This window comes from Theobroma cacao, chromosome 1 (genome assembly GCF_053813885.1).
Source record: "Theobroma cacao isolate CCN51 chromosome 1, ASM5381388v1, whole genome shotgun sequence".
In the NCBI taxonomy this organism is placed as follows: Eukaryota; Viridiplantae; Streptophyta; class Magnoliopsida; order Malvales; family Malvaceae; genus Theobroma; species Theobroma cacao.
Window position 1 is genome coordinate 39936327 of NC_142639.1, and position 26688 is coordinate 39963014.

Genomic DNA, 26688 nt, shown 5'->3' on the forward strand with positions numbered 1-26688 from the left:
CTCCTTTTATTTTTTAAAAAAATAGTAAATGCTTTTAATAATATTAATAGTATTGTTATTTATAAGTATACATAAATAGTAAATGCAAGTTTATATTAAAATGATTAAATAAAAAAAATCTAAAAAATAAGGATAGAATAAACTAACCTAAGTTACCATTTTTATATATTTAAATTAAATCCTAAATTTATTCTTATTTTTAATCTATCTCTATTTTTTCCAAAGTTTCCATTCTTTTTGATAATTTTATTTTGTTGTCACTCCACCTCAGCTCACATGACAACTTCTTCCTCCACCTTCCATATCCCTCACCACGAGACTAGAATGAACAGTTAAGACTTCCTTTCCCTTTCTTTACTCAAAGACTCCAAAACCTCAAGCTTCAAAAACCCCGGCAACCAAGAAAGGCAAACATAGATAGAACTATCAAAAACACTCAACAACTCAGATTTAGATCTCTTCCTTTGATAGAAATGTGTAAGTGAGCGGCTAGAGTTCTTATGTCATGGTCCGTAAATCCATGACCAGTCCAATCCGCCGCTGTTGACCCACCAGCACACATGTCTGTTGTCCAACCCACAGTCATGATTCGGGCAAGGAGTTTGTTGAGGAATGCAAACAGGTAGTCCGCAACAAAGGATTTCCAGATAGTCCCAACATCAGGGTAGCCGAGCCACAACAACAACACATAGGCCAACAAGCAACGCACCCTAGGCCATTTCGACAGACATGGCACACCAGCACGGCATGCCCAGCTCACACAGCCACACGAGAAGCGCACTGAAAGTGCATTCCACAGATCTGCATGCCTGGCGCACTAGTAGACTGGGGCCACACAGCATAGAGCCCCGCGACAAGGCAAACAGACGAGTCGCGTAGCAGGTGTAGCGCGCACACAAGCAACACACACTATAGCCTTGCAGGAAGAGGTTGAGAGCACATCAGCCTAGCACTAATGGGCCGCGACATCAGTAGCTTGCACGAGCCATGCGCAAGGCCTATAGGTAAACGGATGCATGGGCCGCACACAGCACAACCAAGGGATAGGGGGCTGCGCACATAGAGCGCGTACCTGCAGCACGACCAAACTAGGTACACATGGGTGTCGTACACCAGACCAGGCCATTTAGGAGCCATTCACTATGGAGTTTGACCCCGAGGAAGATCACACGCTCGTAGGCCTAACACTAAAAGACCTGACATGAGTGAGCCACGCACACCAACTAACTCACCCGTGAGCAGCAAGCCGAGTGAGATGAGCTACACACCCGGGGGGCTTATACGAGTGAGGCGCACCATGCCAAGCCACACTCACATAGGGCCAAAGAGCATGTAAGAAGCCCTAATCTTCATTATACATAAATGTGCAATCCAGTGCCAACTGTGAGAAGAGATGAAAAGGACAATATAAATTCATGATTATGTTCGAACAGGTTAGCCTGACTTTTCAGGATTCTACACAATCTCACCATATCTAAATCCATTATTACTAAAATCTGTGTTAGAATCTAACCCACAAGGAAAATCATATCGCTTAGGATTTTTTTGGTAGAAACTATCAATTTGAATGGCAACAAGACCTACATTTGTCACTATACCATCATCATGTCTCATGGGCTAGGTTAGTTTAGTGTCTTTGCCTTTTCAAAAAAAAGTTTAGTGTCTTTGCAGTCAAGAATGCTCTTTTCATCAAAATTAATTACTGCATTTCAACCACTTATCCGTCTTACATGGCTTGCTTATTAGATCGTTCTAACTCCTACAATCCATCCTCATTTAGTCCCAAGGAACAACATCCCAAGTGTTCTCCCTAATCTGTCTTCATCATCTTCAATCAATTATGCATCCTTGCCATTGATCATGGTGGTGATCATAGTTATCAATATTGTACGATACGTGATACGTATCGTAAGATATAGTACGATATTAACAGAAAATAATATATATCTATAATTGTATTATTTTTGATTAATTATTGAAAGCATATTGTACGGTATGCGATGCGTATTTTACGATACGGAGACATATCGTACAATATTGTCAATATACCTTTTATAAGCTTAATTCTAACTAATTATTAAAAATTTTATTTTTTATTATTTTTTGAGTTGAAACATGAAAAACTATATTTTATGAGTTTCAATGTTTATATTTTAAACAAAAAAAAACCTAAAAAAATCAAATTCCCTTTTGATTTCAACAAGAAAAGTGCTCTAAATTTTTTAATTAATAAATTAATATAAATATATATTATTTTAAAAAATATATTATTAAGGAATATATTGATAGTTTAATTTAAAAAATAATAATCTTTTCAATTTATATTTTATAATCGTCAATTTTGTTTAAAAATATAAATTTTTAAATTTTTTTATTTTATATATATAAATATTATGTATAATTAATTTTATAATTTTATATCATATTTTGTGATATAATATAATATTTAATATTAAAAAATAAAATTTCAATACATGTTCAGTTTCATAACGGTGATCACTCCCGTGTACCAAATCATTCTTCCCACCAAACATGTCATCTAAATGAAGCTTGTTAGAAAGCAATCCCATTAAATCTGGACCCTCATCCCCTAAAGCAATCCTTCCTCTTGGGTTGGGCTCCAACTTGAGCCAGGTTATGATGGACAGAGTTCTTGAAAGGTGCAAAAAGGCCTGTCTTAGTTCTATCTTTCATCGCGTCGTGGTCATTCCTCTTAGCACCCGCAAGAACAAGTCTATTATCATTAATTTAAAAATGCACACCAAACAAAGAAACAATGAGCTTATCTGACCAAAGAGAGTTTCACTAAATTTATCTTTTTCAAATTCGTTCGTTCCGCATGAAGAGTGATTGACAAAAACTTATCAACGAATTAGTGTAGATTTCAGCTGTGTGTGAAGATCATCTAGTTTTGATTTGAATTTAAGAAAGCTGTGTTTATCCTGCAGGTCTTTTCTAACGCTTTTGGTTGAACTAGCTGCTTAACCATCGATTGTGAACACATATTTCTTCCTTTTGTTTTAAGATAAATCATTCATTGTTTATCTAGCCAGCGAAAAAGCAACCCAATGTTTGAAAGATTCGGGTCCTCTATCCACCTTTAACGCTAATTCTCGATGACCCCTTTTTTGTTCAATATGAGGGGACAACATTGATTTCAGAGGGTTTGTTTTTGTGTGGAAAAGTTGACAACTGGAATGGATTACAAGAAATTGGTATTTGCTTGATTGAGGCAGAGTACTTCTCCAAGTTCCCCTAGCGTATAATTTGCTAAACATCACTTGCGGCCTATCCTTATTGTGTAATTTATCAATGCCATTGACTAGTACTTGACCTGTTGACCAGGTAGTAAGGAATAGGTAGCAACATGGTTGGGCCCGATTTGACGCTGAACTTATGGTGTTCAGACAGACGAGTTTAGCGTCAGCTCCCAGCTCTTGTTGGTAAGAGTACGACTTTATTTAAAGATACACCCTGTTCTTCCCGAGTCCCATGAAAGTTTCCAGCTAGCTTAATATTGAAAGATCCCAATTTTTAAGTTCTTGTAGATAAGATATGATTTAAAAATTCATCCACTTCTTCTAGCAAAAAGCATGGCCCTTGTATAACAAAAATTCATCCTCTTAAAAATTCAATAACGTAATAGAAAAGGAAATTATTAAAAACAAGCTAGTTAAGAGTTTACTGTATCTCAATATAACCTTTTTAAATTTTTTAAATTTGTATTCTCCTATATATAATTTTTTTGAAATACATACATAATATTATTAACTCTTTAAAATCATGAAAGATCTGTTCAAGATGTTTTTTTTTTTTCTTTCAAAAAACGATCTATTCAAGATTTATTACATTAAATTATCTTGATTTTTAACTTTACAAACACAAAAAAATATATTGCAAGCATGTAACTAAGGAAGCGAAAGCTACTATTTTCTTCAATTTATGAGTTTTGTTGTATTTTTAGAACAGTTTAATAATTGCAAAGGCAACATTTAGATAGTAGCCGTTGGATGTAAAAAAAGAAAAACAAAAAATTTAGGTAATGATGTCTTTAGTGTTTGCATGCTTACATTTGTTCCAATAACGTAATAGAAAAGGAAACTATTAAAAAGAAACTAGTTAAAAGTTAGCCAGACGCCAACATAAATGAAAAGACCTTTTAAAATTTTCAAAGTTTTATTTCCATATATCTATTCAAGATTTATTACATTAAATTATCTTAAAATTTAAAAAATCTATTACAAACATGTAAATAAGAAAGGAAAGCTATTTTTTTTTTGGGAAAAATAGATAATATTTAATCCAAATTTGGTAAATATTTTCTCCTCTTTGATAAAGTAATACAATGAAAGAAAAAGAAAATGATGATATATTTAAGATGCAAGAGTCTTATCTTCTTTAAACAGTAAAGATGTATACCATTTGTATGGTTTGTCTTGGTGCATTTGGTTCATATGTTATGTATTTAACCCAAAGTTTGAAAAGTATGGCCTCAAGCACTGCATCATTAATTGGAAATTTGGGCATTAAATTCACTTAATCAACACTTAATACAATTTAATATGCGGAATCCAATTAATTCCCCATTTTATCCCCACTTTATATTTCCCTCACCGTTTGGAGGATTTATGGAGAATGCGAAAGAGGGGGGAGGGGGGGGGGGCATAATAGGAAAGTGAAAGATTAGCACACAAAAAATAATAATATTTTAATGAGTAGATCGCTCTCAATTTCTCCTCTTTTAATTGTTGAGCAGAGGAAGAAACAGAAGGCCGAGGCCGTCATCGTCATCATCAGCCAAAGCTAAAAGAGAGTCAAACTCCTCAAAGCCCGAGGCCCTTCTCTCCTTCGAATCTCCCTCTCTCTCTCTCTCTCTCTAAAATCCCCTTTTCTTTTCTAGATTTCCCCCCCTTCCCTTCTCTCTCTTCGAAATCCCTAATTTTTATCAGAGGTACGCTCTAGTTTCTTTGTCTTGCAATTTCAATCTTCTTCATGTTTATTTTTGTTTCCCATTTCATCCTCGGCTTCTGACATTATTTTACGAATTTGCCATCAAACCCTAGCTTCACTAATCTGCAAAGAGGAAATAAGAAAGGGTGGTCACTCTTTTTAGCTTATTAGCTTATCTTTCTGGCATCTGACATAAACCCTAGTTCTCATTTCTTGCTTCGAATTTGTATTGCTTGTAGTTCTAGATTCGATGATTTGGTTTCTAATTTTACCTTTTTGCATGTAAAAGTAAATAGCTTGGTTTCAGTTCAATTTGGGGGTTTACTGGATTCAGAAGATTTGGTTCATAGCTGAATCAACACGGTGAGTTTTTAGTGCTTTCTTGTGTGTTTTTGATGGTAAACCGGATTGAGTCACCTGGGTGAGAGATATTTTGAATTTTAACCAGTGTTGCTTATTTCTTTTGGTTTACTTTTATAGATCAAAGTCATTTGATTATTTTTATTCTGTTGTTTTGCTTTATGTATTTCAAGTTCGTGGTTCCAGTTTGCATTTCCAAAGTAATGGGAGATGTTTTACTTTAAGTTCAAAATTTAATAATTTGTGAAACATTTTTAGAGTTTAAAGTTTTGTTTGGAATCATATTTTTGCAAATTCAAGTTGATGTCTTATATTGTTATTCGAATGGTGTGATATGGCTTTATATGTTTATTGGATCAGTTCTTAGCAACAGAAAGGTATTGAATTTAATTCATATGATATTCAGAGTTTTGCTAAACTGTTATTCAAACTAGTAAAATCATGAATTTACCATTTCTGTGGTTGTCATGGTTTAATTTCAACCTATGCGTTATCTGTTATTCGGTCATTGCTTTACCCTTTTAGCTTATGTTTTCGTGTTCAAAGCCCTTCTATGGCAGAAATGATCAGAATTCCATCTCCTAGAACCTCAGTAGTAAGGCATTTTATATGTATATACTTTGATTTCTGTAACCACATGAAACTAGAAGCTAGAACTGTTACATTGGAATGGGTGCATAAACGTGACAATTTTAAATAATCAAACACTATATCTTAGCTTTGATGACTTAAGTTTGACTGAGGTACATACTTTGTTTCGAAAAACTATATTGGAGATTGAAATTGTGATTTCCATTCCTCAATGGTGTGCTTTATTTGTCTCTTAGTCTCTGAAAACATAAAATAAAATTTTCTGCAAGATGTGATGTTTTACTTTCAATGTTCCTGACAGGTCAGAGGGAGGTTGATAAGCTAATTTGTAGATTTCATGTTTCAGGTGGCACACTCAGTGAATCTATTTTTTCTCAGTTTTTATTTTATCAAATTACTATAAAATTACTTATGCCTTGCATGGTGATTCTAATCTCCTAATTATTATTATATTTTTGCATAAATGCAGTTTGGATTTGACATTTCTTCTTAGGATTTGATGCTGGAAGCAGTATGCCGCTGATAGTTGGGAGAAATGCAAAGGTATCATGCTGCCAGCTGCACTAGTGCAGTTAATAACAGTGGAATAGGAGGAGCTTCAGCTAGGGATACTGCCCGGGCTGACTCATCTTCATTACCACCTAACTTCTCCTTGAATTCTAGGTAACTGTTTCAAAATACCATATTCTTTTGTGCTCTGTTCACAGATGTCTTCTTGAATTGACTTCATTTATTGATTCTAAAACTAGTGTTTGATTATATTTTAGGATATCTTTCTTTGATGTTTTTTCAATTAATGACCACATGTTTAGAATGTTCTGCTCTCACTCATAAGTAGAACACTATTAATCTGGATTAGTTGTTCTAAGTCTTGCACTGAGCACTTTGTGCGCTTTTCTCTGATTGTTGATTGTGTGTAAGCTACATCCCATTGTTAAAGTGGCAGCTAATGCTTGAATATCTCCCAAAACTTTCTTGTTACTTCATATCATTTTTTGCATTTTTTGAAAAATAGAATTGTGATGCTAAGATGAGACTGTTAATTTATTTTATTCAGAGAACATATTTGTCTTTACCATTTTTTGTTAGAGCTGTATGGTTGTCTAAATGTGGAAAACACACTTTTTCTGCCTGGTCTTCTAAATTATTCTCATTTTATAGGCGGCAAACTCAGCTATCACCCTACAAATTAAAGTGTGACAAGGAACCTCTTAATTCCAGGTAATTTCTGCAATTGAATCTAAGCATTTGTTGTTGTGTTAGTTATATTCATGCTGAATGGTTTCATTATGACTCAGAATAGAGTTATATGTTACTTTTGATTGTTTTATGATAATGGATTGCAGCTGACTAAGTTGATGATTTATCCTGCTGAATTGATTTTTAAATTTATCTTTCTAAGTTTTTGGATGTAGTTTTTATCTTGAATACTAGTAAATTTATTGTTGTTCCTTTCCAGACTTGGGCCACCGGATTTTCATCCTCAGTCCCAAAATTGTCCCGAGGAGACTCTCACTAGAGAAAATGTGCAGCAGGGATATAAGGAGACTATTGATGGGCTGGAGGTATGATCTTATGATTGATTGGTTCATTACTTTTTTTTCGGTTTTTGTTTTTCTGCAACATCCATGTCAGTGGATGCTGTGCTGCATGTAAGTGGTGGGTTAACTATGGTTTCTTTGCCAATCTATATGAATTGCAATCATATCTTTTTTCTTGAACTTAATGCTCAGAACACCATACTTTACCTTTTTGAGCTAAGTAAAATGATTCTAATTGGGTCTCCATGAAAATGAAAAGATTGGATCTGTTTTATGGTTGTTTGTTACTTATAATTGAAGTTCAAGATGCTATTTTTCTCTATTCTGCTAGAGAGGAATTGAGCAGGTGCTATTTTTCAGATATATTAACATTTTCTTATGGTTTGGGAACTAATATCTGCATGTGCTCCAAGCATGGGATTCTCGTTTTGTTGTGGCAGTCTCTGTCAAACCATACTTTCTTCTTCTTCTTCATGTTGCTGTTGGTACAATTTTTAATTTACCTTTTTGCTGTTGATACAATTTGGATAGTATCGGTGTGAGTGCTGCTTTGAGTTGACACTGAGATTGCAACTTAGTAATATTTTAAAGCCATATGAAATTTGAACCTAGAAATTTTTCAAGATAATTTTGGGATATTAACTTTCTTTCCATTAGCTTCTTTTATTGCCATCAGTTTGTCTAACATGGTTCTACATGCTGACTGTTCAGGATTCAAAAGAGATTTCATTGACTCAGGTTCAGGCTTTTACAAAGCCAGTTGTCTTAAAATGCAGAGATGTAAGTTACTTGATTTGTGATGTTATGATCGTCAAGTAGGCTGATCTAGGCATATATAATTTCGCATGAAATATAACCGTCAGTTTTGAACTTCTTAAGATAATTCGTTTCTCTTCTCTGCAGGCAATTAGAAAGTGTCTAAGGGCTATAAATGAGTCTCGTGCTCAAAAGCGGAAGGTTTATCTGCGTCCTTAGTTGTTTCTTGTTTCTGTACTTATATTATTGTTTTTTTTTTGCTTCTTCTTTAAAGTTCTGGATCTTCAGTATAGAATTTAAGGCTGTATATATTTCTTGTCAGGCTGGTCAGGTTTATGGTGTCCCTCTTTCTGGTGCACTGTTAAGTAAACCTGGGGTTTTCCCTGAACAAAGGCCCTGCAATGAAGATTTCAGAAAGAAATGGATTGAGGTAAGTTCATTCTCCGCTAAGTTCATGACTGGTTGTACAGAACTTCATTCTTTTTTTTTTTTTTTATTGATTTTGAGTTCTTAAAACTTGGTGAAAGGCAGAAACAAATTTTACACATTAACTCAATGAGTTGCCTTTTATAAACTACATATGCAATCATGATAAACTTTTCTTAGACAAAAGATATGCCATGTGGCAAAATATATTTATGATTTGGAATCAAATTGGACTTCAGTTGTTGAGGCATGATGATCAATGATTAATGTTTTTTGATTAAATGCTTAAAAGAATTCTTTGACGAAGTTAAATGAAGTATTTAGTTTTTAATTGTTGTGCTCTTATTTTTCTCAGGGCTTGTCACAACAACACAAACGTTTGCGTTCTTTGGCTGATCAAGTTCCTCATGGGTATAGGAAGAAAACACTAATAGAAGTTCTTATCAGGAATAATGTTCCATTGCTGAGAGCAACTTGGTTTATCAAAGTAACTTACCTTAACCAGGTATTGTCATCAGTCGATCATGCACTTTGTAATTTTACTAGGCTATTCTTATTATTGGAAGGTAGCAGATTATGGTTATCTTTTGCAGGTTCATCCTGGTTCTGCAATTTCTTCTGGAGCACCCGATAAAGCTCAACTATCTCGTACAGAGCTCTGGACAAAAGATGTTATTGATTACTTGCAGACCCTTTTGGATGAATTTTTTCCAAAAAGTAATTCTCATTCTACTCAACACAGTAGAGATCGATTGCCACAAATGCTTTATGCTGGTTCTTTGCAGCATAGGATTGATTCAGCATCAACAATCCTTGATGGTGGGGAGCCGTCCCTTCACTTTAAATGGTGGTATGTGGTGCGACTCTTGCAATGGCATCATGCAGAAGGACTTGTTCTTCCTTCTCTTATCATCGATTGGCTTCTGAATCAACTGCAGGTATTGAATTTGGTGTATTGAACCCTCAGTGCGAATACTTTGTCCACCTTTCTGAGATGCACGTTCGTAGAGTAATCATGAGAGTAATTATGAGCTTATGAATACTCTTTCTGGTTTCTGATTGTCATACTTGTTCTCTTCCAGGAAAAGGAATTGTTTGAGATTCTGCAGTTGCTATTGCCTATCATATTTGGAGTTTTAGAAACCATCATTCTATGTCAGACGTATGTACGCAATCTTGTAGGCATAGCTATTCGCTTCATCCGTGAGCCTTCTCCAGGTGGATCAGATCTGGTTGATAATTCCCGGAGGGCGTACACAATATCTGCTCTTGTTGAGATGCTTCGCTATTTGATACAGGCTGTACCAGATACATTTGTTGCTTTAGATTGCTTTCCTTTACCAACTTGTGTAGTCTCACATGCATTGAATGATGGTGGTTTTTTATCAAAGTCATCGGATGATGCAGGGAAAATAAAACATAACTCAGCAGATGCTTATGTTCTCAGAGGTAAAGGATTTGATTCGCAATACCAATCATTGTCATTTGATCATGTTGTTTCCACTATCCAGAAACGTGCCGATAATCTTGCTAAAGGCACGAGTGCTGGATATCCTAGCCAAAGTGTGGCTAAAGCTGTGCAGACCCTGGATAAAGCTCTTTTGCAAGGAGATCTAATGGAGGCTTATAAACATATCTTTGAAAATCTGTGTGATGGAGCAGTACGTGAAGGTTGGGTTGCAGAAGTCAGTCCATGCTTAAGATCATCATTAAAATGGATTCAAACTGTGAATTTGTCATTAATTTGCTCTGTTTTTTTCCTTTGTGAGTGGGCAACATGTGATTTCAGAGACTTCCGGACTGCTCCGCCCCGTGACTTGAAGTTCACAGGCAGAAAAGATTTTTCACAAATGTATCTTGCAATTCAGCTTTTGAAGCTGAAGATAAGAGAGTTGCAGAATCCAGAACACAAGAATGGCAGGGCTTCTGGAGTTAACAGCACTGCAAAGAATATCAGTCAGCAGAATAATTATTCTCGCAGGAATTTGTCAGGAAATCTATTTGAAGTTAAAAGCAAAGTAAGAGTTGTGGATGGAAGAAATAGTAATTCTTCAGATATATTTGACAGCCCAGGTCCTCTGCATGATATTATTGTGTGCTGGATCGATCAACATGAAGGGCATAAAGGAGAAGGTGGCAAGCGCCTTCAGCTTTTTGTTTTGGAACTCATACGTTCTGGAATCTTTTATCCTCAGGCATATGTGAGGCAGCTAATTGTTAGTGGAATTATTGATACAAATGGACCTGTCAGTGACTTTGACAGAAGGAAGAGACACCATCGAATCTTGAAGCAGCTCCCTGGGCAGTTTATGTGTGATGTTTTGGAAGAAGCAAGAATTGCTGTAGGCTCAGAACTTCTGGAGGCTGTAAATGTCTACTCAAATGAACGCCGTCTTGTCCTTCATGGGCTTCTTTCTGATCAATATAGTAATGCAAACAATGCTCATGTATCTGCTAAGAAGCAAAAGTATCATTCTACCTCTGGAAGGAATGGTGCTTCCCAAGCTTCAGGTGATCAGCGGAAAACTGTTCAGTCTTCAAAGGCTTTCAGAAGAGAGGTGGACCTTGAAGAATTGAAGGCTTCCATCTCAGTCTTGTTGCAATTCCCTAGCTTGTCTTCTGCATCTGTAGATAGTGGAGTGGATGAGTCTCAAGGGAGTGTCAAGAGGCCTATTGGGTCAACATGCAACAAGATGGATTTGTTTGAAGTTACTCCTGGGTGTGAAGATTGTAGAAGGGTGAAAAGACAGAAATTAAGTGAGGAAAAGAGTTCATATCTTCAAGTACCTTCACCAATTCCATCAGATGATGAAGATACTTGGTGGGTGAGGAAGGGGCCGAAAAACTTAGAGCCTTTCAAAGTCGATCCTCCACTTAAGTCAACGAAGCAAGTTTCTCGGGGCAGGCAAAAGACTGTGCGTAAAACTCAGAGTCTTGCTCAATTAGCAGCTGCTAGAATTGAGGGTAGCCAGGGAGCGTCTACAAGTCATGTATGTGATAATAAGATAAGCTGCCCTCATCATAGAACTGAGGTGGAAACTTTGAAGCCAGTGGATGGGATCAGAATAACCCATTCTGGAGATATTATTTCGATTGGAAAGGGTTTAAAGCAGCTTCGCTTTGTGGAGAAGAGGATAGTCACAGTTTGGTTGATATCTGTAGTTAGGCAGCTTGTTGAAGAGTCTGAGAAATCTGTGGCCAAGGTTGGCCAGTATGGCCGGCCTTTTGTTGTGGCTGATGAGAAGAGTCCTTTAAGGTGGAAGCTTGGTGAGGATGAGCTATCAACCATCCTGTATCTAATGGATGTTTCTTGTGATTTACCTTCAGCTGTCAAATTTCTCCTTTGGCTGTTGCCAAAAGTTATTAGTAATCCCAGTCCTACCATTCAAAGTGGGAGAAACATTCTAATGGTGCCCAGGAATGTGGAAAATCATGCATGTGAAGTCGGGGAGGCATACCTTTTATCATCTCTCCGAAGGTGAACTATAATTTTTCTGCTTTTTTTTTTCCTTTTAAATAAATTGTTCCTGCAAATCATCTCTGGCTATCTAATTTGTTCTTCTTTAGATTAGTGCCCATTGCATGCAGTATGTTTTGTTGCACCTGCTGTGTCTTGATCGTATTTTAGCAATAATTTTAGCCTCTTTTTCCTCCTAAATTCTGGCTTTTGCAAACTGTTTAGGATGCTTTTGCATCTCTATTATTGACTGCATGAAAGCATTTCAACAATATATTTTTTCTTGGTTTTTGTTGGAGTAGACTAACATCTAGGAAATCATTTTGGAGATTGGGAGAACTTTAACATATTTCCCTGAATGTTATTGTTTTTTCTTGGTTTTTGTTGGAGTAGACTAACATCTAGGAAATGATTTTGGAGATTGGGAGAACTTCAACATATTTCCCTGGAAGTTATTGTTATTGCTTGGGATTGGATTATCAAGCCACTGGATCTGTCATGGCTAAACCTTTTGTCATTCCTCTCCATGTTTTGGCTTGACCTTCATATGTATGTCTTACTTGTTTAATGATGAATTTTGTTCAGGTATGAGAACATACTTATTGCCGCAGATCTTATTCCTGAAGCTTTGGCGGCTACAATGCATCGTGCTGCAGCAGTTATGGCCAGTAATGGAAGAATTACAGGTTCAGGAACCTTAGTTTTTGCTCGGTATTTGTTGAAGAGGTATGGCAATATTGCCAGTGTAATTGAATGGGAGAAAAATTTCAAGGCAACTTGTGATAACAGACTTTTGTCTGAACTTGAATCTGGACAAGCACACGATGGGGAGTTTGGGTTACCACTTGGAGTTCCAGCAGGGATTGAAGATCCTGATGATTACTACCGTCAAAAGCTAAGTGGTGCACGGTTATCCAGACTGGGCTTGAGCATGAGGGATATGGTTCAGCGTCATGTTGATGATGTCTTGCACTATTTCTTAGGTAAAGAGAGAAAACTTTTTGCAGCCAATGCACCAAAAGGTCCTGCCATTGAAAAAGGTGATGATGGTTATCAAGTAGCTCAACAAATTGCAATTGGACTTCTGGACTGTATTAGGCAGACTGGTGGTGCTGCTCAGGAAGGGGATCCAGTTTTGGTGTCTTCTGCTATTTCTGCCATTGTTACCAATGTTGGACCAGCCCTAGCAAAGATACCTGATTTTACTGGTGGCAGCAATTATTCAAATTATCAGCCACCTATGAATTCCTTGAATTTTGCCAAGCGCATCTTGCGCATTCATTTAATTTGTCTAAGCCTGCTGAAGGAAGCACTTGGAGAGCGCCAAAGCCGAGCATTTGAGCTAGCTCTTGGAATAGAGGCTTCTTCTGCTTTAGCAGTAGCATTTGCTCCTGCCAAGTCCTCACGAGGTCAGTTTTTTTTGGCTTCAGATGCTCCTGATACTAATGCAAACATATCTGGTGACAATTTGAACGGTTCTGCCAAAGTGACTCTTGGGAGGACAACCAAAATGGTAGCTGCTGTTTCTGCTCTTGTCATTGGGACTGTTATTCATGGGGTTATTAGCTTGGATAGATTGGTATCAGTCTTAAGATTAAGGGAAGGTTTGGATGTTGTTCAGTTTGTAAGGAGCACAAAAACCAGTTCTAATGGTAATGCTCGATCTGTTGGGGCTTTTAAGGTTGACAACTCCGTTGAAGTTTGTGTGCACTGGTTTCGGTTGTTTGTTGGTAATTGCAGAACTGTTTGTGATGGACTAGTTTTGGAACTCTTGGGTGAACAGTCAGTTGTAGCTCTTTCAAGGATGCAGAGATTGCTTCCTATCAGTTTGGTCTTTCCACCAGCTTATGCAATATTTGCCTTTGTTATATGGAAGCCCTTCATTTTGAATAGTAACATCGCAAGTCGTGAAGACATCCATCAATTATATCAGTCTTTAACAATGGCCATTGGCGATGCCATAAAACACATACCTTTTCGAGATGTTTGTATGAGGGATAGTCGTGCTTTTTATGATATCTTGGCTGCAGATACCACTGATGCCGAGTTTGCAGGCTTGCCAGAGTTGAACGGGAAATCAATGGCCTTTGTCCCTCTCCGTGCAAGGCTCTTTCTAAATGCTATAATTGATTGCAAGATGCCTAATTCTGCTTTTACACAGGATGATGGGAATCGGGTCTCTGGACATAGCGAGTATAAAGCTCTACGTGCAGAGAGTGAGTCAAATCTTTTAGATAAGCTTGTTCGTGCATTGGACACTCTGCAACCAGCCAAATTTCACTGGCAGTGGGTTGAGTTAAGGCTTCTTTTAAATGAACAAGCACTCATTGATAAGACGAAGAACCAGGAGATGTCCTTGGTGGATGCTATTCGCTCTTCCTCACCCAGTTCTGAAAGAGCTTCTCCTTCCGAGAATGAGAAAGTTTTAATTGAGATCATCTTCACCAGATTGTTGGTCAGACCTGATGCTGCTCCCCTTTTCTCAGAGCTGGTTCATCTTTTTGGAATGTCATTAGAGGATTCAGTGTTGATGCAGGCTAAATGGTTCCTAGGGGGCCAGGATGTTCTTTTGGGACGGAAGACTGTTAGGCAACGGCTCATTAATTTTGCTGAAATTAACAGCCGTTCTATGAAGACCCAGTTTTGGAAGCCTTGGGGATGGTCTTATTCTGGTGTTGATCCTGTGACAAACAGGGGAGAGAAGAAGAAGTACGAAGTCACCTCTCTCGAGGAAGGTGAAGTCATTGAGGAGGGCACGGAGTCAAAAAGGTATTTGAAGGGTTCTAGTCAAGTTGATGTTGAGGGTTCCAGTATCAGCCTGCAGCATGTAACCGAGAAGGCTTTCTCTGAATTGGTTCTTCCTTGCATAGACCAAAGCTCTGATGACTCGCGCAACACCTTTGCAAGTGATCTGATAAAGCAGTTTAACATTATTGAGCAACAAATAAACTCAGTTACTCGTGGTGTAAGCAAGCAGACTGGAACAGCCACTTCTGGAATTGAAGGTTCTACTAATAAAGGAAACAATCGCAAAGGTATAAGAGGTAGTAGTCCTGGATTGGCTAGACGAACAACGGCAACAGCATCTGCGGAGTCTGTGCCTCCTTCCCCTGCAGCTTTGCGAGCTTCTATGTCACTGAGGTTGCAGTTTATTGTCAGATTGCTTCCAATCATATGTGCTGATGGGTAAATTTACGATTTATTTTGCCCCTGATTTCAGTTTATTCCACTTTAATCTGAGCATGTTCAGGTTCTATGCTTACTGGCTTCCTGTTATGTGAGACCTTTTTCTTTGTCCAATAAACGAAGAAAATTTTCTTGCTGCTATGAATTTGTCAGTTTTTTATTGTTTAATTTTCTTGTTTCTATGGTATCTAGTAGTATGTGAATCATTCTGCTGCAAATGAATATGCTCTTTACTTATTTTTTGTTTCCTTTATGAATTCCTCATGGTTAATTGTGTATTATCTCATTTTGGTCTCAACTGAAGCCTTTCAAGTTTTAATTATTCTGTTGGAAAGGGGTCTGATAAATTAGCCTTAATGCTGCTTATTTATCTATTACACTGACTCTTTTTTTTAGTACTTGTAAATTGATGCCTTAGTTTTTCAGGGTAAGAATATTTTATTTTGATGGTTTGTTGCTGTTTAAGCACTGAAGTAATTCTTTTTTAATCTCTAATTCATAAAATTCTTAAATTGGAAACTTCACTGCTTAGATGTGTTTTATATTGGATTTGAACATCTTTTCCAATATGTTATTGTGAGGAAATCCCTTTTTTATTTAACTTCTCTCCCCTATTGTTCACAATTGAATGTGAGGATCTTTTTCTTTTTGGGAGAGTGCCAGGAGCATCATTTTTTTTTTTTTTTTTTTGGGCAATTTTTATGCTGCATAGACTTTTGGTCTTCTACTGGAAACCCATGTTTTTTTAGTTGTTTCATCCTAATTAATGTTCATGTTGTTGTATAGTCTTGATGCAACAATGTCATGAAATCTACATTATCTTATTTCAATTATTTGACACCGAGATTCATTTGTTGGATTATTCAGGGAGCCATCAACACGAAACATGAGGCACATGCTTGCCTCTGTAATACTTCGATTGCTTGGAAGTAGGGTTGTGCATGAGGATGTGGACCTATCTTTTAATCTCGTACAGTTGAAGAGGGACATGGAGCTGATGTCATCTGTTGCATCGTCGGAATTGTCTGGAGATAGTCTTTTTGATCGCTTGCTGTTAGTTCTACATGGGTTGTTAAGCAGTTCTCAGCCAAGTTGGCTAGGGTCAAAGCCTGCCTCCAAACATACCAGTGAATTTACTGGTTTTGACCGTGAGGCAGTGGAGAGTTTGCAGGTTTGATCTCTATCATTGCACTGATTGAATTTACTGCAGCTTGTTTTGGTAAATAAACCTAAATTTATTAGAAATGAGAGCTTTCAATGGTTTTTTTTTGGTTTACTCCTCAAATTAAACATTTTATCATACCCTACCTCACAATGCTAGACTATATCAATTTACTTGGGGGCAAAATGTGGTAATTTTTCCAGTCTGCCTAGGGTCTGGAGCCTATTCATTATCTGAATATTCAGGATTGCAATCATAACGAGTATGTATGATATGCCTTAATGGTTTCTTAGCGGTTGAAGGTTTGGGGGATATTTTGGTCTTTTTAGCATTATAAAGGTACAAGAAAATTGCGGTAACATTGTGTGGAAATGAGGTCCATGAGGTGTTTGTTGCTGTACCTGTAATATAATTAGTAATGAGAAATATAGATGCATGCTATGTGCTAAAGATGTACAATCATTATAGGCACTTTTAATTTGACAGAATGTCTTCTTTGTTGGATTGTGGACTTTGAAATTTTTCTTCCCTCCCAAAATGGGTGTTTCTAGTTGTGGTTTATGATTTTATCATTACAAGTATTGTGAATTATTCATTCCGCAAGTTATGAGCTCTTGAGATGTCCTTTCTGTCAATGTAGAATGCAAGTGATTTTAATTGCTCTTATGAAATGATTTAGTCCTTCTCATGAATATAAAGTTTTTAAGAATTCTTGCTGTATGTGTAGAAGTTATTATTTAAATTCACCTCTGCTACTGTTTTTCCTGTGGGTGCAGAATGAATTGGATTCTATGCAATTGCCTGAGATGATTAGATGGCGTATCCAAGCAGCAATGCCAATATTATTTCCTTCTTTTCGCAATTTGATCTCCTGCCACCCACCTTCTGTCCCAATTGGTGCTCTTAGTTTGCTTCAGCCCAGCATCTTTGTCTCTGGATGTTACGTTGGAAATTTGAACGCACCTCAAAGACAGGTTCCATTGGCACGAAATGCAAATAATATCCTGGGAAAGTCAAAGTCAATGCCATTACTTCAGGAATATGATATGGAAATTGACCCATGGACACTTTTGGAAGATGGAGCAGGATCAGGTCCATCTTCAAATAGCACTGTTGTCATTGGCAGCAGTGACCATGCTAATCTTCGAGCTTCTAGTTGGCTTAAGGGGGCTGTAAGGGTGAGACGGACAGATCTCACGTATATCGGGGCTGTGGATGATGATAGCTGATTGTAGGTTTGACTTCATTTTTGATTTGGTACAAGGTTAGCAAACCCCCCACAACAGGAAATTTAATGTGTCATTTGTTGTGCATAATTGGCATCAAGGTCACATCTCTTGCCCCTCCCATGTTTAATAGTGGAGGGAGAATTGTTGGGAGGGGCATTTTCTCACATCGGGAGGGTGAGGGGTTAGGGAGGTGTGCTGCGCATGCTGCAGTCCTTGTAGAAAAAGATGTGCTCATGTAGGCCATCTATTCAGCTTGCAGAACCTGTACAACTACTAACGTTTTAATGCCCTCCACTACCTGGGCCGTATAGTCACAGGTACGGTTCCAGAGGCTTTGTTGTATATATAGAGATAATTGTTTCAGTTTACCAATTGATCAAGTAAAATATCTCAAGAATGATATGTAGCTGTTCCATTGCTAATCAATCTTTTGCCTCCACGTCACCCTCTCTCTCTCTCTCTCACAAACACTTATTTTTAGAAATACATTGAATGCTTATGTCGGGGTCATGCATGCGTAATTTAATTCTTGCATATATATGTACATGTATGAAGATTAAAATTTCCTAAGGTGGAGTGGCATTGAGTTATTCACTTCTGTAATTTATATGAGATGGAGGTTGAAGAAATGTTTCGATAATTCTTAAAACATCAGCTTCTGCATACTTAAATTTACTTTCCAGACTTTTTTTTATATCAAGATGGCGTCTTTGTTGGATAAGGCATAATCTACAACTGATGAATGGTTGGTCACAGGACCACCCTACTTAGAATTTGTCATATGTATCAGTTATGGGTATTTGTACCAATACAATTGCATTTTTCTTGATTTTAACAGATGTAAGACTTCTGGTTGTTTCAACTTTAATTCCTGTGGTAGCTGCTGGGCAATGATGCAATGTTAGCAGTTAGATGTTCCTGTTTATGCAAATAAAAGTCTGAAGATAGATGGTTTTGTAGATTAACTTTAAATCCTATGCTTCTCTTTAGTTTTGGTTCTAGCTCAAGGTAGTTGACTTGTGAGGATATGAGCCAACATTCATGAGTTAGTAATGTTTTTGGGTCTTTTTCAAAGAATATGGAGCACATCTCAGCTGTTCCAAGTTAATCTTATCTCAAACTCTGAAACCTAGGCAAGGAAAACTTGATTGATCTTAAGAGTAAATTAATAGGCCTTAATCCAATGGTCCAAAATGAAATTCTTCCCTCACAGACGGACACCAATGTATTCCAAGAATCCAATTGGCTACTTACCTCACTCTTAACCTTATATTAGTAGTAGGTTTCAATCTCTGAATGCTATAGCATCCTCTTCATTTATGGTTGAAGAAGAATTACTCTTTGATTGTCTCTGATAGCTTAAGCTTTTACGGCCAAGTGTATTTGATTTTCGTTTTTCTTGCATCTCTAGCCCTCCATCCCTGAATATATATATATCAGATTTGAACATAAAACGCAAAATTGTTCTCTTAAAATTAACTAACATGTGTTATAGAATTGATATCTAAAGTTAAATTAAATAAAATATGTGTTTTGTAACAGATTTTGAAGAAACTTAAAACGTGGTTTTCAAAATTAATTATCTAGGTTTTTGGAGTGTTTTGATGCATTGGTTTTGTAAAATTAGCATCTAATTTCACTCCATTTTGAGTATTTTTTTTTTAAATTTTATGATTTTAAAATTATTATTATTTAATATTTAATCTTTTTATTCATGTTTATATATTTTCTTTAATTTATATGCATGTATTATGTAAAATTATTTTATTATAAAATATTTTGGCAAAGATGACTAAGAGAAAAAAAAAATTTGGGCATAGCAACTTTGTGTAACAAAATTATATATAGTAAAGTCTTTCATCTAAATGATAATGCAAATTAAATTATATATATCAAAACTCATCAACTGACATACAATAAAATCTTTTTAAAGACAATATGGGAATAAGTCGAAACATTGAGAATAACAAACGAATACTTAGTATCATAGTGCAATTTAGCCCTTTTCTTCTTCTTTTTTTTGCGTTGCTTTTTTAAAAAGCTTTCACCACTACTTGAAGCTTATGTAATAGATATAGGCACAAACGAAATTAGATGATTAATATGTTCAGAACATTATTCTAACTTTTTAATCTTGAAGATATGGTGAAGACGTTTTGTTGCTCTTGAGTTGTAGAATTGCAATAGTTGGCACATTATTAATGACCGTAGCAATTTCAACTTCTTCATTTTTCATGGATCGATGTATTTACCCTAAGGCTAAGATGGGAAATGCTTGAATATTTGACTTTATTTAAAGCAACATATAGTTTAATTTTGAACTAAATAATTTTCGAAAGAAATGTTCCATACCTAGAATCATAAAGAAAAAAGAGGAAAAAATAAAACCACAAAAAAACTATTCTTTTAAATCTTTATTAAACATATTTCCAAAATTCGTTTGCTGTTGAAAATTATGATAACGTATACTATAAAAAAACAATAATATGTTGGAATTTTTTGTTACGTGGACTATTATTAATTAGTCATTTTAGTTTTGAAGTATGAATTTTGTAAAATCAAAATCTAATTTAGTTTTGATAAGTTTAATTGCATTAAAAACGAGAAAAAAATAAAAAATCTAAAAAATATTTCGAAACAGACCTAGAGAGTATATACTGTCCTTAAACGTGCAAAAAACCTGTTAAAAATGTACTAAAAACATGTTAAAAATGTGTTAAAAATATGCAAAAAAAAAAAATGCTAAAAACACACATTGGATGGCACATGTTCGATTTTGGCTATTTTTTCAACATTTTATATTATTTTAAAATAATTATTATTTAGTATTTATATATTTTTATGCATGTTTATATATTCTTTAATTTATATACATGTATTTTGTGAATTTATTTTATTATAAAATATTTTGACAAAGATGGGCAAGAAAAAAAAATTTGGGATGGCAACTTTGTATAACAAAGTTATATATAGTAGTATACTTTATAATGCAATTAAATTATATATAGCAAAACTCATCAATTGAAATAAAGTAAAGTATTTTATAAAAGCAATATGAGAATAGGCGGAAACATTGAGAATGACAATCAAATACTTGGAAACAAATTGCCAAACGTCGTCTTATTGGATTTAATTATTATTTAACATGATTTTTTTTATAAAGAATAAATTAATCTAATCATGATAAGTTAAAAAAATTCTTGTTACATTGTAATTGATTATAAACAAATTAGAAACTCATGTTTGACACCTTTAATCTTGAAATTAAACATGAAAAATCAATGGTCAAAGTAGTTAGGAAGTCTTTATATTATAATGTTTTGTCCAACTTAACTTTTTTAGTCAAAATCTGATTAATTTGATACATGTATTATGATGTATACAATTGAGTCTTTATGAATAATTTCATCCAAATTAATGGTTAATAGTGCTGATGGTTTGAATCTCTTAGAATTACTCTTTGATTATCACTAAGAGCTTAAGCTTTTAGATCGAAACAGTAACGAAACGATTATTCTTATGCCATAAGGTAAAGATTATGAAGTTGCACGTTATAGAAAGCGACAGCGGACAAGGACTCTCTACCTCCCTTGAAGAGGTCAACTCTCCCTATGAGACATTTACGGCCAAGTGTATTTGATTTTCATTAATCTTGCATCTCTAGCCGTCCATCACTGAATACATTTAAAACAGTGGACGGCCGAGAAATCAGAAAAGTCTTGCAAGGAAACTACATAACTCTATAGTATATGAATGCGAGTGCGAGTCTTAGTCTTTGTAGAAAAACATGGAAAAAGCTTTCTCCGTGTGACTGGTGACTCTGGCTATTTCTTGCTCATCTTTCCTTTGTTAAGAAAAATTATTCTCCTACTCTCTCCCTCTGCTACTCCACTTCATCCTTTAGTTTTCTCTGAGTAAGTTCATCAGCTTAAAAATTCTGCACCCTTTTCTTTTCTTCGTTTCCTTTTTGGTTATGGTGGACCTTTTATAAATTGATATAGAACAGTCTTGTTCTGTTGGGTTTCAGAGAAAGGTGGTAGGAAAATCATTTTATCTTGAATTCTTCTTCCAGGTTTAATAATTCTTGTTGTTTTTAGATTAAGATCAGGTGAGAATATGTTTTCATCTCTCTGTAACTATTTCTTCTTTTCATTTTTTTTCCCTTGAAATAATTTTTTCTATCATCTTTCAATAGCTGAAACTAATGAAACAATGGATATGAAGCCCATAATTTTTGTGAGGGGTTTTTTGTTTCTTTTTCTTCCCTATTTGATCATAGTTGTCTGTTCTATTATATTTTTAAATCTTATTTGACTAGAATTCTTGTTTCTTTACAATATTGAGTTGTATGGATTTAAACTTCTTGTTCCATTCTAATCCCATTTTACTTTGAACTTTTATAGTTTCTACGTTTTACAAAAGTAAGTAGTGCACTGGGAACCCTAGTTTGTAACTCTGTCTTTTGCTCTTAGGATGAGCCTTCTTAGAAGGCTGTTGAGGATGTATAAGGGATCTTAGATTGACTTGGAAAATTAAGAGGTCCATTAATTGTATTTTAATTTTTCAGTAGTGGAAGAACAGTGGGCCTAGGTAAGAGGTCAAATCAGATAAATTTGTATGTTTGTCTGAATTTTTTGAATTTTATCTTTCTTGTTTTTAGAGCAATTTTAGTAACAATTCATCTGTTAAAAAATTTGATACAGGCTTCCGAATCTTGTGGTTTTTGTTGATACAATGGATCAAGAGAAGGAGGTGAATGGCGCTGTTGGTGGTGGTATTGATGAGACAGAGAAGAAGACTTTGGTTCAAGGCAAAGCTGAGGCCTTAGAGAAGTGTCTGGAGGAGAACAAAGGAGACAACACCAAATGCAAGGCTAAGGTTGAAGCTTTCAGATCATCTTCTTCTCCAAAAAAACCCTTGAAGTCTTTAAGACTACGGAGTGGTTTGTTGACTGATGTTTGAATGGATTAGTGGGAATCCCATTCTTCTTCTCCAAAGTGTAAACAGTTGTAGTGTTGGTGTACAAAATTGGGAAAATTTTATTTCAGAGTTTGTCTTTTCAAAGGTTGTCGAAGATTGCAGTTGAAGACTTTTTTTTTTTTTTTATTCATGAATAGGAACCCAATGAAAAGAAATGGTGGGGGGATAGAATTGTATGATTTCCTTGAATTGATGCTAATGTACAAATTGGTTCCCATGTAACAGCAATTACAATATGCATGAAACTATAAATAAAAATTGCCAGGTTTCTCAACCAGATTATGTTCTTGGCCTCTTGCAAAATGGATTCAGCAAAAATTGTTGAACGAATGAACAGCCAGAGATGACTTTGGGGTTGAGCTAGCCCTCTTTGATAGTTTTCCTGCTTGCCATTTAGCTTACTCTTGGTTTCTTATTGTTCTGTCTACAAAAAGGACATCTTCAACCCAAGCAACAATGTTAAAAGCAAGACCTTCTAAAACTCTCGAGTAGCTCTCCAGGATTGCTTGCCCCACATCCTGCAAGATAGAATTTTCCATTAGTTCTTCCCATAGTGGTCAAAAGACTTGGCAATTTATGGAAGAAAGTATTTCAGACAAGGTCCGAACTTCACCTACCCGATTGTATTGAATCTTGCATGTGTCCAATGACGTCTGTGCAAGTTCAGGATACCTCTGCTTCAAGGCAAATAACAAGCTCTCTGCTCTTTCAGCCAATATATGATTCTTGTCACTTCGATCAACATCAGACATGAGGTCCTTTACCATTCCCCATGATGATTTTGAGTGGCTCATGCATGCTTTACGTCTCCATGTATACATTGATGCTTCAACGCGGTCTGCAAGCTCAAGTGCCTCATGTTCGGATGCTATATTGAGACAATCAAGCAGGTAGTCAGGGGAGAATTTTTCTGTCGTGTACATGAAGCGGTAAATTGGGTCTCCAATACTGGCTCTTCCGCTCTGTAGATAAGAGGAGTTTCCAGATAGAAAATAGAGTCAGAAATAAGAAATTTGTGGTAACTGTAGCTACTGTCAGCAGATTCCTATCGTACTATCTAGCCTTCATACCCATAGTATAATACTTGGGACATTTTGCACAGTTTGTAACCGTGTTTGTTTGTTTTGTAGACTTTCCTACCGCTACGATTCTTTGGAGTTATTGTCCCTGGGACCAGTTTCATCTCAAGTGATCTTATTCAATTGAATTTGCTATAGTTATTCTCATATGATTCACTGATTTAATTAACTCCCAAATTTTATAGTTTTAGCAATGCCTGCTCCAAATGACTTGAACCAGAAAGTTTGTGCAGCAAAGGACTAACCTTTGGAAGGGATGCCATGTATGAGTCTGGAATCTCCATCTCAGCAAGAACACCACTGTTGATAGCCATAGCTGCCTTGTGAATTTGATTAGCACAGTCACGTTTGTGTCGCAAGCACTTCCTTGCTTTCTCGGAGAGACCAGTTGGAGGAACGCATGGCACTGGAACCCACCATTTCTCATCATTTCTCTGAACAACCCTTCGAAAGGAGCCAGTACGAGTCGAATTCGAGGACATGCTCCCTTGCTCTGCATACCAGAATTCTCTGTCCTGGAAGCTATCCAGTATTTCCTGTCAAAGGATGTGAGCTATGAGATAAGCCTTTTCAACTAGAAAAGATTGTGAGTTTTCTCACGTGGAGCTTGTCTTACAATGAGCATTGCATCCAACTTTCTCAGTGCAGGAAGATTGATATAAATATCTGATCTTTGTCTGCTCTCCATTATCTAAAAAGTCAAAAGCATCATGTTAAACCAGGCAAAGATGACGAACCCCCATTAAGCAAAAAAAATTGGTTATGGATTGTGAAATCTTACCTCAACAGCTGTTCCATTACACAAATTCTGTGATTTGGAAGAAAATTCCACAATGTAATCGCAGACAGATAAAAGACAGTCCATTTCTCTTTTCCACAGTGCCTTTTTTTCGGGGTTCAAAGGCTCCAACCTCAAATTTTGCCCAAAGACAGTTGCTGCAGAAATTAACAGAAGTAAGCAATTTCATAGAATTGAAAGACAACTAAAAACAAAGTCTGCAGCTGTCCGGAAACATGTACCATAGAGATTGGTTATGGCATTCGAGATTGTAACCGCAGTGCAGACCCCTTTCCCACTTCCTGACATGTCTTCTCCAAGTAAAAGTTTTGCAAATCTTTCCTTCATCATATCAAGCTCTGTCAACATAATGTTACACCAATTAGCTCGGAAAAAAAAAACCAACATAGTTTCGCATGGAAAGACATAACTCTGCCCAATATTTTACCTAAATCCAATGAATCCTGATCATCAAGCTTGTCATCCGCATTACTTTTTCGCTGCTTCGTTCCAAGCCTGCTAAGAACAGCTTGATTCTGAGCCCCGGATCTTGTGGGTGGCCAGTGAGAAGGTGAAGCTTCACTACAACAACTGTGATTATCAACAGGGTCTGAAAATGCAGAGGTCTCAGAATAAGTCCGACAATACACGAAAGAATCACCACTCAGCGGTGAGTGCCCTGGAGTTCCTGTAGTTGATTGATCATTTTGATCAATAGAAGAAGGAGAAGGCTGATATCCCAGATCATAATTTTCATCAGAATTTGACATGCTGTCCATTTGAGCCTTGTTACAACTCAACTCTGCAAATAATCATGAAATTTGGTTAGTGGGTCTCAAGATTTGAGGACTTTTTGAATCATGATCAAAACAAACTGGACCGATGGGACTTTTTAAGACTCACGGTCCAAAACATGGACCCGGCAAAAGAATTGAATTAAACTGTATTATTTACATTGGACAGAAGAAAAAGAAAAGAAAAAAGAATGACCCATCTTTCTTGCAGCAACCAAAAAGCAAAAGATGTTTACTCACAGGTCGTTTTTGTTATCAGATTCTTTACATAATTCACTGTAAACATGCAATAAAGTTTATGTTTAAAGTAATACTTGTAAATTGTAGAGAGATGAAACAACTAAAATTTGAAAAATATAAAGCCAACGGTTGATAATAAAGCAACGCTCTCTCTTAACAATCTTTCGTAAGTTACCTTTAGAGGTTGTCAAATATAGAATTTTGAATTCGAAACCGTCGAAGAAAGCTTAGCAGTCTGGGGACTGTTTGAAACAGTTCCCTCCCAAGCACTTCTTTCTCCCCTTCTCTAACCTTTTCTTTCCAAAAGAAACACTTTCTTTTGGCATATCCATGTCACCAACTTGCCATGATCGAGGAATCTCGACCGTCCAATTGCAGGGTCCTTCTCTTTTCCGATCAAAACAAGAAAGACCCAGTATCGGAATCGGTGGTATCAAGCAAATGAACAGAAGAAAAGAAAGATTGGGTTTTGATTCGAAAAGTTGCCAAAAGTTTTGGCTTTCTTCGGTTGAACGAGTATTGGCTTGCTGATAGAGAACATGCAGAGTGTGGCTTAGTTGTACATGAATATTTATGAAGGCCTGGTGGCTTCATATTATATGATTGCAAATACGTGAGAAATATTTTACATGGAACAGTTACCCTGTCAGAGTTCATTATCGAAATTAATATAAATTGCCCCAAAATGAGCTGATTTAGCACGTTATGATTGAATGATATATAACAGCAACTTTATTTTATCTTATCTTGAAGACCAATTAAATATGTTGAAACGATTCCCAATTAAATAATGTGTTTGGTTCAAAGCACAGCAAAAATTTTCATTTAGCCATAGATACATACTTTCTTATGATGTAAGTTCATGGCATGTGAAGAATAACAAGTTAGGAAGATGCTGTCAGAGTTTAAAAGTAGGCAAATTCAGGCTTCCTCCCATCATTTTACTCAATTAATTTGTCTTTATAACTCAAGTGGGTCGTAGGTACCCGTGAGTCTACTTGATAGGAAAAGATGACAAACACCCCCACTGCCATCCCCATTGCCCCTAATTTCAATACCAAGTTTATTCTACTTTTACTGCCAAGTTGGTTTCATAGAAAAAGTAGTGGTAGCAGTATAGAAATAGAACATGGGGGGATTTCGCCTGCATGTTTTGGAA

General features: G+C 36.2%; 3 protein-coding genes across 6 annotated transcripts; 2 read left to right on the forward strand and 1 right to left on the reverse strand.

Moving 5' to 3' along the window:
* The first annotated feature begins 4753 nt into the window (after positions 1-4753).
* On the forward strand, positions 4754-18916 carry CCT (RNA polymerase II transcription mediator). Of its 4 annotated transcripts, XR_001928912.2 has the most exons (16): positions 4754-4951; positions 5240-5313; positions 6203-6247; positions 6371-6564; positions 7063-7122; positions 7361-7466; positions 8154-8222; positions 8346-8399; positions 8521-8628; positions 8980-9129; positions 9218-9562; positions 9707-12102; positions 12667-15267; positions 16135-16438; positions 17206-17975; positions 18497-18916. XR_001928912.2 is itself a non-coding variant. In XM_007051740.3 (15 exons), the coding sequence occupies exons 4-15, from the start codon at positions 6437-6439 to the stop codon at positions 17656-17658; spliced, it is 6774 nt and encodes a 2257-aa protein (XP_007051802.3). In that variant the 5' UTR covers positions 4754-4951; positions 5240-5313; positions 6203-6247; positions 6371-6436; the 3' UTR covers positions 17659-18097. The 4 variants fall into 4 exon arrangements, 3 of the variants coding, with proteins under 3 accessions (XP_007051802.3, XP_088659159.1, XP_017980839.2); XM_007051740.3 differs by lacking the exon at positions 18497-18916 and having other exon boundaries at positions 17206-18097; XM_088803033.1 differs by lacking the exons at positions 6203-6247; positions 18497-18916 and having other exon boundaries at positions 17206-18097.
* A 2480-nt stretch (positions 18917-21396) lies between these two features.
* Positions 21397-22915, forward strand: LOC18614137 (uncharacterized). Its single transcript, XM_007051741.3, has 2 exons — positions 21397-21572; positions 22362-22915. Exons 1-2 carry the CDS (start codon positions 21412-21414, stop codon positions 22618-22620), a joined length of 420 nt encoding a protein of 139 aa, XP_007051803.2. The 5' UTR covers positions 21397-21411; the 3' UTR covers positions 22621-22915.
* ROPGEF3 (RHO guanyl-nucleotide exchange factor 3) lies at positions 22735-25311 on the reverse strand. The gene is made up of 7 exons (XM_007051742.3): positions 24944-25311; positions 24738-24854; positions 24499-24653; positions 24334-24408; positions 23963-24253; positions 23256-23600; positions 22735-23156 (listed from the first exon to the last, which is right to left on the reverse strand). Exons 1-7 carry the CDS (start codon positions 25272-25274, stop codon positions 23037-23039), a joined length of 1434 nt encoding a protein of 477 aa, XP_007051804.3. The 5' UTR covers positions 25275-25311; the 3' UTR covers positions 22735-23036.
* Between the last annotated feature and the right edge of the window lie 1377 nt (positions 25312-26688).